The sequence below is a fragment of the Catharus ustulatus genome, chromosome 18 (genome assembly GCF_009819885.2).
Source record: "Catharus ustulatus isolate bCatUst1 chromosome 18, bCatUst1.pri.v2, whole genome shotgun sequence".
Classification (NCBI taxonomy): Eukaryota; Metazoa; Chordata; class Aves; order Passeriformes; family Turdidae; genus Catharus; species Catharus ustulatus.
Genome location: NC_046238.1, coordinates 10386737 through 10402969, shown reverse-complemented (window position 1 = coordinate 10402969; position 16233 = coordinate 10386737). Strand labels below are relative to the sequence as shown.

At 46.2% G+C, this 16233-nt stretch overlaps 1 protein-coding gene across 1 annotated transcript; it reads left to right on the top strand.

The window, feature by feature from the left end:
• Nucleotides 1-1702: 1702 nt before the first annotated feature.
• Nucleotides 1703-16078, top strand: RAB35 (RAB35, member RAS oncogene family). Its single transcript, XM_033075962.2, has 6 exons — nucleotides 1703-1874; nucleotides 5509-5559; nucleotides 6298-6421; nucleotides 12979-13103; nucleotides 13191-13315; nucleotides 13841-16078. Exons 1-6 carry the CDS (start codon nucleotides 1823-1825, stop codon nucleotides 13967-13969), a joined length of 606 nt encoding a protein of 201 aa, XP_032931853.1. The 5' UTR covers nucleotides 1703-1822; the 3' UTR covers nucleotides 13970-16078.
• Nucleotides 16079-16233: the final 155 nt, after the last annotated feature.

Here is a 16233-nt window from a genome sequence, read left to right as displayed (position 1 = left end):
CTACAACTGATGGTAATAACATCTTTGAACTGTCAAGCAACTGTCTCTGAGTGACAGCTGAATTGTGTGTATTTCAAGAAGATCAAAAAATAATTTATGAGAAAGGTTTAAACTTACACGGTGCTAAAAATTACATGGAAGAGAGACAAATGTAAAAGCATAAAATATTCAAATATTTTGATTTTTTTAAAATTAGTCACAGTTTTTACTGTCCATTTTATTTGGTAACTTCGTGACGCCTCACACTTTTCGCGTGATGAGGTTTCATGAGCTTAAAAATAGAGATAATAGGAGTCACTGTCATTTTGGGTTTGAGCTGGTGGTTTGTGTGCTGGATTCAAGGGATTTCCCTGCAGCTACAGTGTCCCCAGTTACTTCGGTGGTGCTGGGTTTCATGATGGGCTGCCCCAGTGCTGGGGTGGGTGATATATATATATATAAATATATATATATATATATATACACACACACATATATATCTATATGGTGTTTAAAATGCATGAGTTGCAGAGTGAATGTGAGCTGAAGGTCACAGGAGTGGATTCCAGGATGTGAGGACCTTGACGGGGTGAACTTTGAAAACTGTAATACATTTTTGAAGGTTAAGACAGGTTTATAATTAAGTGGAACACCACCCCCAGGTTGCCCCAGTCCCCACCCAGCCTGGCCTTGGACACATCCGGGGATCCAGGGGAGCCACAGCTGCTCTGGGCACCCTGTGCCAGGGCCTGCCCACCCTCACAGGGAACAATTCCTTCCTAATACAGATTTATGTATAATCTGTAACAATCCAAGTTCTTTAATGCTAGTATACCTCTTCCCATCTGAATGATAATGCATGTAAGACAGGCTTCATTAAGTAATTCAACTTGATCTCAGGAGTTCAAGTACCAGTGAGAATGTTTTTTCTAGAAAAATTAATCAAGAGCAAAACCCCAGTGTTTCACTTGTGCTATGTCTCCACTTAGAAGTGGCAATCGCCTAAGAAGTGACCATAGTCTTCCAGAATTTGTGCATCAATGTCTGTGCAACCGATAACAAAACCACTCAGGCTGCTGGACGACAGGTGAGTGCTTTAGAGCTGCAGATGTTGGCTGGGGACAGTGAAGCACAGCTGCTGATGGAGGTGAGGTCAGGGCCCTTCCTGAGACACACGCAGGCACATCTCCGGAGTAAAAACCTCAGGAATTTCATTTCAGACTGGCCTGACTTGCCAGGCCTGTGACACACACCTGGGCATTTCATATCACTGCTCTAGGGCTCCTCACCTGCGGCTCGGGCTGCGGTGGGACCTGTTCCTGTCCCTACACAAATCGCTCCTCTGGAGCGGAGCTGGGAGCGCTGGGGCTCCCTCACGCCTTTGATGCTTTCCTGGGGGCAGCGTCGCTTTCTGCCGCGTCCTCACACAAGCACCTACGGGAACAGGGAGTGAAACACGTGCCCGGCGGAGGTCTCTCGGCGCTCGGCACTGGGGCAGGACAAGGCTGCCGTGCAGAGGAGGCGGGGCGCGGGCGGAGGGCGGCGGGTCCCTCACGCTCCCGCCATGGCCGCCGCCAGCGCGCGCCACCCGCCGGAACGCCGCTCCGAGCGCGCAGGCGCGGGCGCGCCCCTTTTCCCGCGCAGCTGCGGCGCGGGCGGGGCGGGGTTTGCGCAGGCGCAGCGGTGCAGCTGGCGGCCCTGGCGGCGGCCCCGCGCATGCGCGGCGGCGGCCCCGCTGTCAGTTCCGGCTGTTTGTCCGGGAAGTGGCTCCGGCCGGAGCCGCCGCCGCCCCCCGCCCCCCCCCCCCCCCGCCCGCTCCGCCGCCCGCGGCCGCGCCCCGGCCATGGCCCGGGACTACGACCACCTCTTCAAGCTGCTCATCATCGGCGACAGCGGTGAGCGCGGGCGGCACGGCGCGGGGGCGTGGGTAGGCCGCTGGCGGGGTGGCCGCCCCTCGGGCCGTGAGGGGCCGGAGTGCGGCGGCGGGGCCGGGGCGAGCGGCGCGGGGGAGTCGGGGAGGGGCGGCCGCTCCGCCCGGGCCGGCCGCGGCGTTGTGCTGCCGGTGCCGCGGCGCGGGCTGAGCCGGGACCCCGCGCTGTGTGTGAATGGCGGGGCGCGTTCGCTTGGGCTTCGGGAGGTTTTATCTGATAAACCTGCGGAACTGGCTACCGCAGGATATTATGGTAAATAGCTTGGCTGGGTTTGAGAAAAGGCAGATTAGACACGTAGAAGTCAGGACAGCACCGGCAGTGCTGCCGGCATCAACCTTGGCGAGCGCATGTTTTGACGGCGCCCACTAATCTGTTGCTGGGATGAGCAGGGAATTCCCTTCCCCTGTGACAGGCAGTTTAGGGATCGATGGGAAGGCCTGGCTGCCCTGAGGACTATTGTTTCCAGTGTGGCAGCTACTACGTTTTAACAGTCATTATTACCTTAATTATTCCTTAAGACTTTTTCTGTGCTTCAGCCAGAAGTCTCAGTTCTAGAGTTCCTTTTGTTTTAAAATAAACCCTAGAAGAGCTGGTAGCGTTGTGTATTTCTCGTTACAGTATAGCATGCAAATATCTAAAAACAGGAGATAAAGGTGTAGTTTGAGGTTTTTTGAAATTAGACCTTTAAATACTTCTGCAGCAACCTCAGAAACTTCTGGAGGGCTGAGCGTGTGAACCGAGCCAGTGTCTGGTGCTGTGGTCTGGGAACACAGGAATTGGGGCTGGGAAGATTGCTGCCGCCGGTGCAGCTCGCTGTTGGTAGCACTCCAGCAGCTTACAGATGAATTTCCATAAACTGGAGAAGGGTGCACCCACCCTCTTCTTTTAACAGAGGTGTGGTCTGTGGGGCGGCAGGTCCCGGCATGCAGCGAGGCACAGCTCTTGGATGAAAGAGTAATGTTGCATGATCTTGGCAGTTGTCACCTTCAGAAGCTTTAGCTTCATGTAAAAAATGTTTTATTCTACGCTAAACTGTGTCTGCATGAAGGGCTCTGAGGAGGGAGACAGGACAGCAGCTTCAGAGCAGCATAAACCCCAGGCAGTTCTGCAGCCCGTGGATTATTACAACCAAATGCTGCATTCGGAGTAGAGCAGTAACTCTTTTGCTTGCTGATGAGTTCCAAAACTGTTCAGGCAAGATAAACAGGATGGTGAAAACTCTGAGGAAGACTCCTCATTTAAAACAATGAAATACATTTTCTCAGCTCAGTCTTCTTGAGTAAAATCGCTATAGCGTATTCAGTGAAAGGAGTGTTGTGAGAACTGTCAGGCTGCCTGTGATTTTCTGCTGTAATTAAATCTCACTGTGTAGTTTGACTATTGATTTTTCTTTGGTTTTGTTTTTGCTAACCTCGACAGGAAGGCTTTGTCCCCGCTTTCACAAAACAGTTTGCTTGCCTTGTTTATTGACATTTATTCCCTGTAATAGGAAGTAGACTGTTACTGGATAGGATACTTCTGTCTCATCTGCTTTCCCCTGTATGCAAATCTGTCAAGAGGATAGTAGGTTTGTGTGTTTTTAGAACAGGTCATCTTGAAAAGCTGCTGGTGATTTCAGCTGTGCCAGATATTTAAAAATAATACAGATGATCTGAGCTTTGTATCTGCTTCTTTAATTCATTCTACCATTCAGTAAAATATGGGTCTTAGAATCTTGTCTGACACTAAAATTCGCTTTTAATTTTAACTGTGCAAAGTCAATAGGCCTTTTTTTTGTTTTGTTTCATTCTGCTGTCTTCAACAAGCTGAGGGCCTTGTGAGCCTTCTATTCAGATCTTCAAACAGCTCTGTGTGGGAAGTGTGGGGTCACCAAGAGTGTGGTTTCTCTACTCGTGAACAGTGTGGGTCAGGCAGTGTTTGTTTAGTGAGATCATTGTCACTGGGAGCGTGTAGAACTTCCCGAGTTCGGGAGGTTTCTTCTCCCTGGAAGCTGCCAGTGTGCTGGGAGCTGTGCAGCTTGTGCAGTGGAGGGCAGTGTGACAGAGCAGTGTCATGTGCAGCTCTGCAGCATCACCCGGGGCTGGCTGAGCTCGGGGATGGTGCTGTGGTCTGACAGGTCCACGGGTTCCGGCACCTTCTTGTCCTTCACTGAGCTGAAGGCCGAGGCTGCTTGGTCAAGAAGCACAGCTCTTGCTGCTGGAACATTCTTGTTTTCTTTTAGTTTCTTATTTTTTTCTTAGTTGACTGGTATTTGCAGAGCATTAACTCTTGCTAAATAACCAGTCCTCTGTTAAAGTACAGGAACTGCTCTGCTGTCTTTTTTGAGCTCAGAGGTATTGATTATATCAACGCTGTATCTTTGTATTTTTTAGTCCCTTTCCTCTTTTCCTCCTTAGCTTGGTAGCAATGAGAAATGAGCATGGCTTCTCCAGATGGCTGGTGATTTGAACTCTTTGCAAATAAGACCTGGCTTACTGTAATCATGCAGATTTTTAGATTGGTTTTTGTGTTTTGTTGGTAGCTGTTGTCACATGCCAGCAGCTGAGAACTGGAGTTCTGCATAGCCTTTGCATAGATCTTCTATTAAGAAGAACTTGCAAGTTATACATCGTTGAAATAATTACCTTAAATACCTTCTACCTGAAAAGATTTAATAGATAATTACCCCGGTGAAGTTGAATTTCCTATTCATGCCATAGCAGATTTATTTTGGGGAGGAAGGGTCATTAACAGCAGAGATGTTATGCAGAGATAACGACATGGAGGCATTTGGATAGCCAGATTCCCTTGGGTGGGTGTGCAGGAATGAGTTTGTTACAGTTCTTTTCTGTAGCACTGTGAAAAATGCTTCCCTGCAACAGGGTGTGATCAGGGTGCAAACCATGGAAAACCTGGATGAAGTGCTTCTCAAAGCATTTAGAGGAATGTTTCGTGGAACATTTTGACAGCTTCAGAAAGGTGTCCTTCCTGTTAGATGTGGAACAAAGCTGTTTTGGATGGCAGTACAGCACAGTGATTCCCAATCTCTGTTTGGTTTGGGCTCCTGTTAGACCGTGGCCATGCTAATGTGAGCTCTGTAGTACCGAGCCCTGTGTGATTGTCAGAGCAGCCCAAATTCCACACAGAACGGGAGGTAGGCAGTGCTGTTACTGACGTCACCCGTGATGTGCAAGTGGAATTCAACAGAGTGCTGAATTCAGAGCAGTGTTCTGAGCACTTGTTCATTCACAGGACATGCTCAGCTTTGGCTCTTTCCCTAGCAGATTTAAGCCTACTGATTGTAAACTTGCTTTTAGTTGTCATTCTTCTCTGACCTCTTGAACTGGCCACAGTTCAGAAGCTGCTGTTGGAGGGATTGCTGAGGGCTGGAGGAGGGAGGCTGCAAATCCCCTCTCCCTGCACTGCCTCCAGAAGCATCCTGAGTCTTGGGGTGACTGTGCTTGGTCAAATCTCCAAGGAGAGCGTGGAGATGAGCAGTCAAAGTGGTTGGTACTAAATGATGTACTAATTCTTATGCAATGGATGGGTAAAACACTGCTATGTTCCCTGCCCCCCAGGATGACTGTATTGAAAGATTTGCTGTGTTTGTTTGTCGTAGGTGTGGGCAAGAGCAGTTTGCTGTTGCGTTTTGCAGATAATACCTTCTCAGGTGAGTGGTTTGTTTCCTTCAGTAAGTGAAATGCTCTAGGTTTGCTCCAGTGCTGCTGGTTGGTAAGGAATCTGTGTTTGTCCACTTATAACTCTGCTGGGAATACATCATGCTTTGCATCTTTGGTATAAGCCAACAGACCATCCTGTCTGATCTTCACTGACAGCTGGAAGTCCCTGACTATTGAAATACTGAGGTGGTTCCAGAAACAGCTTAGGTGGTTTAGGTTATGCTGTACTCTCTGCAGACTTCCTATTAGCCATTTGGGATTTAGATTGATTGAGTACTGTGGTAAACCACTTACATTTGTGATATAACCAATTTATTGGGAGGAAACTCTTAGAACAGACTGTATTCAAAGTAAGTGTTTGCACAAGCGTTTAAAGCAAAGTGTTGTCTCAAAATTTTCACAGTCACTGTCTATTTATTGAGATGTTTGGGTGCGTACTCTTGATAAATGGGACATAAAAATAATAATTTTATTTTGTTAACACTGAGCTTTTGGTTTTAAAGGCGGCATGGGAGAAGTGGTTTTATGGCTAGGAAAAAGCTGTTAGCTACAGATAAAAATATGCAGATCAGCATGATGCAAGGCACTTTAAACAGTAAGCAGATATGGGGAACCTTGTTCTCCTGTCCAGTCTGAGAGCTGCTGCCAAGTAGTGTTCAAGAAGTGTGCTTTGGGACATCCAAAATAAACAAGACTTAGGTTCTCACTTACCCACGCTTTCCCTCCAGGCAGCTACATTACCACCATTGGAGTGGATTTTAAAATCCGGACAGTTGAGATCAATGGAGAGAAGGTGAAACTCCAGATCTGGGACACAGCTGGCCAAGAACGCTTCCGGACTATTACATCAACGTGAGTAACGCCAGCTTTGTGCTGTGTACCTGTGGGTCTGCAGCTACAGTCCAGAGCTGGGCTTTAGATACTGAAGTGTTGCATTGATTAACTGATGATAGCTGTGTGGTCTGTACAGTGACACTTCTCTCAGCTGTGTCAGAGCCGACCGTGGTGGTTTGGAACTGGGATTTCAGAGTTCCTCACCCTTCTATGCATTTCTGTGGTGGCTTTGTCTTATTCCTCTGCTGCTGGGTTTCCAAATGGTAGAGCTGGAGTTACTAGACTGCATATAGTGAACAGCTTGTCTCTGTGCCTGTCCAAGTCCATCCTCTGAATGCACTGCTGAAGCACAGAGTGCAAACCCTCTGTCAGTGTCATATAACTAATGAACAGCTTGGAGATTGAAGAGTAGGATTTCTGATCGCTGGTTTTCCTTTAGGACAAATGCTTCAGCAGCTATCTTTGTGTGGAGTTCTGCTGAAGCAGACGCCCACATGATATTAACCTTTTCCTTGGTTGGAATTCAGATTCAAACTCATTGTCCTTTTGAATAGCGTGTGCAGAGCTTTTCCTGTTCCTGAAGAAACCACACCTAGAGCTGCAGTGGTGGGAACTAAGAATAAAATGTGTTTGTAAACTGATTGCAGTAAAGGTGGACTGCTCACGGGGGGAAGAGGGAAAAGTGCACTTGGAAACGGAACTTTTGTTTCCTTGGGTTTTAACCAAAATAATTCTTGAAAGACCCATGTGTTTCACTTGGTCTTTCATGACTCACTTCTCCTTTGGCTCTTATTTGAGAGGAGGATCATTTTCAGCTGATGAATTGATTATTTTACTCATAGCTGAAAATAATGAGATTGGTTACATCTGTGTTGTGTCTAAAGCACTAGAAATGGTAAAGTTGAACGTGATGTGTGCACCGCCCCTTTCCTCTGCTCTCCTATACGGATATTACCGGGTTACTTCCATTGTTTCTTAAGTGTTTAGCTTGAAAAAAACTCAGTTGCCTCTTGTAGGGTTCCTGTGTGTGACATCACTTCTTGTTTGAGCGCTGCAGGCAGCTTTGGGAAGGAAGTGGTGAGGGGGAGGCAGCCGTGCAGCGCTGCGCCCCGTCAGCTGTGACAGGCGGGTCGGGCACTGCTGAGTCAGCACATGGCCTTCCTGTTTGCAGATTCCCCGACGCCACTCGGGGCTCGGGAATGAGCCTCGGCTCGTGGGGCTGATGCCAGCTAGCTTAGAAAGCCATGGTGTGTCCAGCATGGAGGGAATACCAGCAAAGGAGGGTTCCTCCTGTCATCAGGAATAGCTGCGGGTCGGACTTTGCACGGTGTTTTATGTAAATCCTTTTCTTGATTAACATTTAAAATAGATAAAATGAAATGGTTTGAGGTGTTTGTGCCATGACCTGTTGGAACTATGGAGGTCTTTCCTTTTGCATTGCTTTTTACCCAAGTGAAAGTTTTTTACTTTGAGGGGAAGCTAATGTTTTGGGGTTTCTGCCTTAGCTCTGGTAATTACAGAATCCTCCATGGGCAGGGAAAAAGATCTGCATTTTTTGCAGTTCTGTGCAAAGAAGTTCATGGGTCCAAGTGCATGTGAAGTGTTGAGGAAAGCGCTTTGGGAATGCTGGTTATAGTGGGATGAGGGCTCTTCTTGCTAGGTTGGTTGGCTGTGCCTGTCTAGTGTTCCTAATCATATCACCTATAAAACCAGGTGATAACAAGAGCTAAATTTTAGAAATAGTTCTGACTGGATTGTTTTTGGGTTTTTTTTCATTTAAAGTAAATACCTGATTTATTTATCCTAGACTGGCTGTAATCAAGTATCCTTGCTTGTTCTTACAAAAGGGCTTGGCTATCAAGTAATGGGTGGAGTGTGAGTGCCCTGTCAACAGAATGTAGGAATCTGCCTGGTCTTTGACTAGACTGAGGTTTAGACTGAAGTTAAGAATATAAAAGGTGTTCCTTTGGTATTACAGTAAGTCAGGGAGTCCCTTTACAGTGAAAGGCAGAGTTCAGATTGATGTTGAGCCAAGCCTGGCAAGCAAGCCTGAAATTAGAGCCCATCTGGTAATTACAGTAATAGGTTGGTACTGCTGCTTTGTGGACTCAGAACTGCAAAATGGTAGAGGGTAGGAAGTTAATAGTGGGAAATTGGGAAGCATTAAAAGGTTGTACTAGTTTGATTTCACGTGACTGTAGCTACAGTCAAAAGCTGAAAAGCAGAATAAAACTGTTAAGGAACAGAAATCAAGTTGGTTTGGAGTATTCTACAGAAGCTCTAGAAAATGAAATTAGATCAGAATTTTAGACTAACTAGGAAGTATAAAGGCAGCTGGTTTTATTGTCTGTGAAATGTGGAAATACTGGGATAGCTGGTGCCTTCTGGGAGGAGAGGCTGATCTGTGTGAATTTGGTTGCCATGGAATGTCATCCAAATTAAATTTGATTTAAATTCACCAGGGATTTAGCATGCCAGGACGCAGCTGTATTAGCAGGAATACTTAAAATGCATGAACAGCCAGTCCCTGTACTTGATTTCCTCTTGTAGACAGGACTACTTTGTCCTGATTCAGGACTGTGGGTTTAGGATTCAAGCTTTACATAATAGTTGTCAGATGCCAGCTCAGGATGAATAGTGATAGCAGAGGGACCTTCTGCCATGGTTTCCTGTGGAATAGCATGTTTGAGAGAGGGATAAGATCTCTGAGATGATAGAATTGCTGTGTAAAGCAGATATGACTAAAAGGCTAGTAGTTAAAAGACTGGTCTGACTGACAATAGATGTGCTTACAAGAACTTGAAAGAAGGATGAGTAAGACATCAGATTTTTAGAAGTCTCTGGAAATGGTTAGAATTCTAGATGAATGAGAAAATGAAGGAAATGTGTGTTCTAAAGTAGTGAAGTATTAATAAAGAAGCTGGATTAAACAAGTGACCTGTCTTTCACATTTGGCAGTTACATGTTTTCCTGAAAAAAAACAACATATGGGTCCTACTGGACCCACATAGTGTCTCTTTTAAATCTGCCTTGGCTCCTGCTGTGCTCCATGAAACTGGTTGTTATAACTCCAGATGTTAATATTGGAAGGCAGTTGCTGGAGGGAATATGAGAACTTTCTCACTGGTTTCTTGCAGTAGGGAATGCCCCAACAAGTGGCAAATGTTCCCTCGTGTTTCCCAAGGCTGTGTTCAGGGACATGAGGGGATGCAGGTGGCTGAAGGACATGTTGGGTTTGTGTAACCCCCAATTTCATTCTAGCAATGGTAGAACAAGCACTAAAGTGTTTATTTCAACTTAAATGTTGGCTTTCTTCAGCCTTTTCCACACCTAGGCTAAATGTAAAGCCTCTGGGTCTGGGGAACTCTTCCAGCTCTATGGGAGATTGTTGGGTACTACCAAGCGTGCAAGTGCGTACACTGGTGAGGTTTGGTTGTCTTTCTCCTCAGGAGGATACTTTCATGGATACTCTTAACATGAATACCTGGTCTAGAGCATTTTTTTCTGTATTTCATGGAGGTATTTCCACCAGCAGATGCTGGCTTTGGGGGTTTGCAGAGTACATGGCAGAGCAGCCGCACTACACAGAGGACAGCTAGCATCAGTCTGACTGAGAGGCTCAGATCAAGGACTTCAGGTCTCTTCTGCTTTCATTTCTGTGGTCTCCATTTCCCCAAAAATGTGGATGGGAAGGAGATAAGACATTCTTTCCTTTGTGTCAAAGTCTCAACTACCTCTTGGTTGCCAAAAGCACAAAATTTACACCTACTCCTCCCTGAATGCCAAAAGCCCCATCTGTTCTCTACTCGCCAAAGCCCACAGCCTGTTATAAAAGCAATTCTGCACTGCATCATTCTGGAAGTTGAAGTATGGGATAGGATAAATCAGATTTTGTTTTTAGTACTGTCCTGCGTTTGGGGCTGGAGAAGCTTTGCTGTACTTGTTAAACTGCAAATGTTATCTAGGTTGCAGAGCCATATCTAACAACTGACAGAAAATGGCATGACCAGCTTTTTGAGAAAAAAAGTGTGCTATGGGACTTGAGTTAGAGAATAACAGAATAACAGGTAGTCGTGGTCTTATCTCTCAGGCTTATCTCTCCCAACAGCCAATAGAGAAAATGACATTTTAGTGTAGATGAGGGGTTGGCAACCTTTCTAGAACGATGTGCCAGACAATTTTCCTTTCCAAAAATAGAAGCAGTGTGTGCTGGTAGGCACTCAGCAGGGGACAGGGGTTGCTGTCTTGCACAAAGGAAGCTATTTCTGCTGAGGTGGTTGGCAGTATCAGTGGCAGGAGCTCCAAGCTCCTGCAGGGTTCCCATTTCCGTGGTGGTCTCTGCTGCAGGGTCCATCCCACAGCCCATCCCAGGAGCACAATCCGACGGTGCTGGCGATGTGTCAGAGTGGGATCGGTACGTGCAGGCTGCCACTTTCCACTCCCTGACATCACATGCTTTGCTTAGAAGAAAATGTAGGTGCGTGGGCAAGGTAGGAGCAGCAGGATGCTCTGTTGGGCTCCTGGTTGGGCTGCCAGGGATGCCAGGCTGGGCTCAGTGTGCACAGCAGAACGAAGCAGCTCTTTGTAGGTGCGGCTGAACCGCTGCGCTTCTCCAGGGGCTGAGCCTTGCCTTGGCAAATGCAGTGCTCAGTGCTGGGGAGCAAGTGTAGGCCAGCCTGAGGGCTGCTGAATTAAAAGACTGTTAGGTGATGGTATGGGAGAGCTTGAAGATAATGGGTTTGTTGTTGAGCTGTGTTGGTAGGATTGGGGATCTTTCCCTTTCTGATGTTATCACACAAAACAGGATTCATCAAAACAGTGTGCAGGGCATGCTAGGAGAGGATGGGTTATTTTTGCAACATGTGGATTCAGGCCATGCAGTACTTCTCCCTCTAAAGGATCCAAGTTATGAATAAAGTTGAGCTGTAATCAAGTAAAGCACAAATGCAGTGCTGTAGCAAGTTTTGAAGTTGTTGAAAGAACTGACTGCAAATGGACTAAAACATTTGAAAGTGCAGGATTTCTTATGAGCTGGGAATAAGGAATTCTTACCTGAGTTAGTTCTTGCCAAGGGAAGCAAATGTAAATCAGTGGTAAAACATGGCATGGCAGAAGTATATGAGTGTCTTCTGCAAGTGCCCAGACAGGCAGCAGGAGCAGAATGTTCTACTGCTACAGGGCACCACAGACGAGCACTGATCTCCAGCACTGTCCCTGCAGGGGGATCAGGAGAGGGAGGTGTGTGACTGGGGGTGATCTGTGCCTCTCTGCAAGTCTGATGTGTATACCTGATGTGTAAAAGCAGGTGGCTTCTCTTGTAGAAGAATGAGGCTGGAGGTGGGAAGAGACAGTGACTTGCTTAAGCACTTCAGTAGCAAAGTGAGCTGAAGCTTTGAGATCTTCTCAAAGGTGTGTTTGGCTTAGATCCAAAAGCTTTGAAGTTCAAAGTGTGTTTGCTGAGTTGGCAAAATGAAACAGGAGCAGAATGGTCTCAGTGGACATCTCTGAAGTGCAGTGGGTGTACTCCAGGAAGTGCTTGTGATAGGACAGCAAGGTCTAGGAATGCTGTCACAATGTTGTTTGCTGGTTTCTTGAATTTGTTTTATTAAAAAAATTTAATATTGATCAGAAGGAAGAAAAGAGGATGAAAGGAAAAGAAAAAAGGTACACAAAATATAGAAAATGGATCCTAATGAAGACCTCACTGTTAACTGTTCCCTGTTTCACTTACTTTTTATTTTTTGGGTCACAGCTGCCTAATTTGCAATAGGGAATGTACCTGGTAGCCTTGTGATTGTGGCTGAAAATTGAGAAGGTAGAGCTTGCTGGTTTTTTATTTAGCATTTTCATGGTGCACATACTGTCTGTCTTTGGTGGCTTCATGCAGGTGATAATGTTGGAACCTGAATTCAGATATTTTTCTTGCATGTCAGACTTGTGCATGATCTTTTAAAGGTGCTGGTTGCCCAATACTAATGGGAATAAACTGAAATAAAGCTTATTTTTAATGGCTGAAGGTAGCAGAGTGTATTGAATGCACATATGGAGTCGATCTGTTGAGTAGGAAGGTGTGATCAGAACACAGTCGCTCAACAAGACAGAAATTTCTGAGAGCTTGAAAGAACTGTGACTGAAGGTTGAGTATATTTGGAGATCTGCTGAAATTTTAGTCTGTAAGTGATCGTTCACAGAAAACAGAATTACTGCAAAAACTTGATGTGGCTTACACAGCCCCAAGGTTCACATCACAGCCTGGTCTGAGGATGTGCTGGGGTAATTGCCTTTGGTCCTGTAGCAGGAGGACAGCATTCATCTTTGAGGTCTTGACAACCTGAACAAGGAAGATTTTAGAAGTCTTTGGACTTGGAAACACATTTGTACAGAGTGAATGAGCAGAGAGCTCTGTAGCTTTGGAGCCTGGGACCAAGCTGTTATAAAAAAACTACAGAGCTCTCAGTAGAAAGAAAATGAGGGCACATGATCACCATAACTGGAAGATTTGTTGTGAATCCTGTGGAAGCTCAGTGGAAGAGAAGGTGATGCCTTGAGTTATTGCTGTGCTTTTGTGCCCACAGGTATTACAGAGGAACACACGGGGTCATCGTTGTCTACGACGTAACGAGCGCAGAATCTTTTGTCAACGTCAAACGGTGGTTGCATGAAATTAATCAAAACTGTGATGATGTCTGCAGGATACTAGGTGGGTAATTAGAGAAGTAAAGCATCTCATTTAGTGGGCTGGCCTGCTGAAATACCAAACTGACTTTTCTTCTCTTTCCTTTTTTAGTGGGCAATAAGAATGATGACCCAGACCGAAAAGTGGTAGAAACAGAAGATGCCTATAAATTTGCTGGGCAGATGGAGATCCAATTGTTTGAGACCAGCGCCAAAGAAAATATTAATGTGGAAGAGGTAATATAATACTCAGGAGAGTAGAGATATAATGATTTGGAAATAATGGTGTGGGAAGAGATAAAAATTCCATTCTTCCCATTGAGAAAGAAAAAGTGCTTGTATGAGTTGCAGGCAGTAGGTAAAATGTCAAAAAGAGACATTCAGCTGTTTTGGGAAGAGTTGGGGAAGCAAAATGAAGGAGCCCACACTGCATTTTCAGCAGCTTTACAGTGCTCATGTATTAGGCAGGAAAGACTTGAGAAGGCTCACAGGAGGTAGGACTGCCCAGGCTTCACTCCTGGCCACAGCTGCCAACTGTCCTGGTTTTATTTACTGGTTTGGAAAAAGGGATAGAAGTGCTGTTTACTTTGGGAGTGGCTTGGGAAAAGGTATGGGATTTCCACTTGGGCCACAGGGGGTTGGGGAAGGTCTCTGAAGCATTACTGGAACATACAGAAAAGGGGAATGGCTTCCAAGGAGCAGCACCCCCCAGGAGCCAGCCTGAGTTCTGGGGTGGTCTGAGTGTGCTTGTTTCTCTTGCAGATGTTTAATTGCATTACAGAGCTTGTCCTGCGAGCAAAGAAAGAAAACTTAGCAAAGCAGCAACAGCAGCAACAGAACGATGTGGTGAAGCTAACGAAGAACAGTAAAAGGAAGAAGAGGTGCTGCTAATGGCCCTTCCCTGCTGCAGAGACTCTGCTCTCAGACAGATCAGCCCCTCCAGCTAGACTCGGGCAATTCCACTGGGGCAGGCTTTGGGAGGACTTTCTCTGTTTTGTGCCGTTATTTAAAGATTATTTTTTCTCCATGTTTTCTATCAAGAGGCGCTGGCACCTTACCACTGCAGTGCCAAGAAGGTGTGGGATGGAATCTTGCCCCCCTCTCCTCCCCTGCTCATTCCAGTGCGCCTTGTAGACCAGAAGGACGTTGCCTACCAAGTGGACTAATTAACCCAAGAGTTTGTATATAATGTATATTGCTTTAACCAGCCTCGCCTCCCCGTTGTTGCTTTGGCTTCTGCCTTCTTAATGTCAACCAATCATGGACTGCAGAGTTCATCTTTTTAAAGAAAAAGTTTAAAAGTTCTTAATTTGAGTTGGCCCCTGGCTGTCAGCGACTGCTTCCTGGGGCCTCCAGCTGCATTTCTGTTGGGCTCCAGGCTGGCAACTGGTGCCCCTGGGGCCCCTGGCTTCTCCTGGAGTCCCAGGCTTTTCCTGGGGCTCAGGCTGTGTTTTTCTAGGTACCAGGATTGCAGGTGTCACTGCTGGAGCCTGGGGTTTCATTTCACCAGCCCCTGGGCTGGCAGCTGGAGCTGCTTCTGGGGCCTGGAATTTCAGCTTGCCATCATCCAGATTTGTGGCTGGATCCTTGGGTTTCACCTCCTTGTGCTGCAGCCCAGCTGTACCTGTGCTCTTCTGTAGTTTGTATCAAGATACTGGAAAACAAACTGACCTGCAGAAGTGGGATTTGTTTGGATAAAACTCTTTTTTTTTTTTTTTTTGTTAAAGCAAAGTTTAACAACTTTGACCTCTGCTTCTGGTTCTGCCAGTGTCCTAAGTGAGGGTCCATTTCTTTTGAGAAGAACAAAAATCATGTGATTCTGCCAAAAACCCCAAACTTCTTGTTGCCCTGTCCACAAATAGGCAATCTGAACTTGAATGTGAATTTTGGTGGCAAAGCTTTTGTTTTTGAGAGAGAAAAGGCATGGAAAAAAAATCCAGCTCTTCTTATTGATGTCTGAATATGAAAGCTGCAGGATCATTCCCAGGATTCTTCTGTTAGGAAGGAGGACTGCTGTTTAATGCAAAGAAATGGAAAGCTTGCTTGCTTGGGTTATGTGGTGGTGGAGGATCACACTTGGAAACAAACTGAGCTTGCTGTGCTCAGCAACATTTTCCTGGCCCTCGTCAGCCTTTCTGGGAAAACAAGGGCTCACTTCCTCAGCCTGAATAGTTGTAGTTAAAGGTGGAGAGTGTATGTGTGTGTAACTAAAATATCAAATGTCTGGGCTGAAAGGACATGCTCAGCACCTGAATTATTGCCTAAATAATATTAAAAAATAATTTTACCTTAAAAGGCATGGAGGGTATGGCTTCCTTTAAGGCCTTGAAGGTGGACATACTCCATGTGGCCCTATGGAATTGCTGGCCTTAGTTTGGTAGGATGTGATTCACCCGTGTCCATGAGTTTGGAACCAGCCCACTTCTCTCCCTTCCTCACCCTTTCCCCAGGAGAGGCTCAATTTTAGTCACTTGTTTTGCCTGCATTTTTTTAGATTTTTCAGGTTGTGGTAGGAGTCCTGATGATACAATCACATCACAATCAATCACTTTAAAGACTTTCTCCGAAGTGCAAACAATGAATGTGTAACACGTGGGGTTTTAATCGGTTCAGGTGCTGGGGATACGTATCCAGCTGCCTTCACCCACCTCTTCTTCACATATCCTGCATTGGGAACCAAGAGCTGGAGTGAGCTGGGATCATTGTAAGACTTGAGGGCTGTGCAGAGTGGTGGCTTAGGTCACACCAGTCCATCCTGTCTGCTCCCCAGTGTGGAATGTGCTGTGTGCTGGGAGGAGCTGGGCCAGTCCCTGGAGCTGTGCTGTGGGAGGGGAGCTGTCCTGGGGGGCTCCCCCTGCAGACTGAGGGGCCCAGCTGTTACTTTGGGAATCTTGTCGGTAGCTGTGTGCAGATTTAGGAGGGAGTAACTTCTTATAGGCAGAAGTAAAGAACATGTCTGAATTTACTGGAAATGATGCAATAAAATGAGGAAATGGTGCACCCAAGCCTGGAGTGTTCTCTTATATGGAAAAATTGGTCCTCTTTGAGTCCAGGTTTTTGTGGCTGTGGTTGGAATTCTGTCAATCCAGGTCCAGCTTCCTGGCTTAAAGTGGGAATTTCTTTTTCTTTTTCCCCAGAGCTGGAGGAGCAGTTAC

Excerpts from the sequence above, each read along its gene's own strand:
- RAB35 (XM_033075962.2), top strand. The coding sequence starts at position 1,823 with ATGGCCCGGGACTACGACCACCTCTTCAAGCTGCTCATCATCGGCGAC. Across the intron at positions 13,104-13,190 it reads TGATGTCTGCAGGATACTAG|TGGGCAATAAGAATGATGAC; the intron begins GTGGGTAATTAG and ends TTCCTTTTTTAG. Across the intron at positions 13,316-13,840 it reads AAAATATTAATGTGGAAGAG|ATGTTTAATTGCATTACAGA; the intron begins GTAATATAATAC and ends TTTCTCTTGCAG.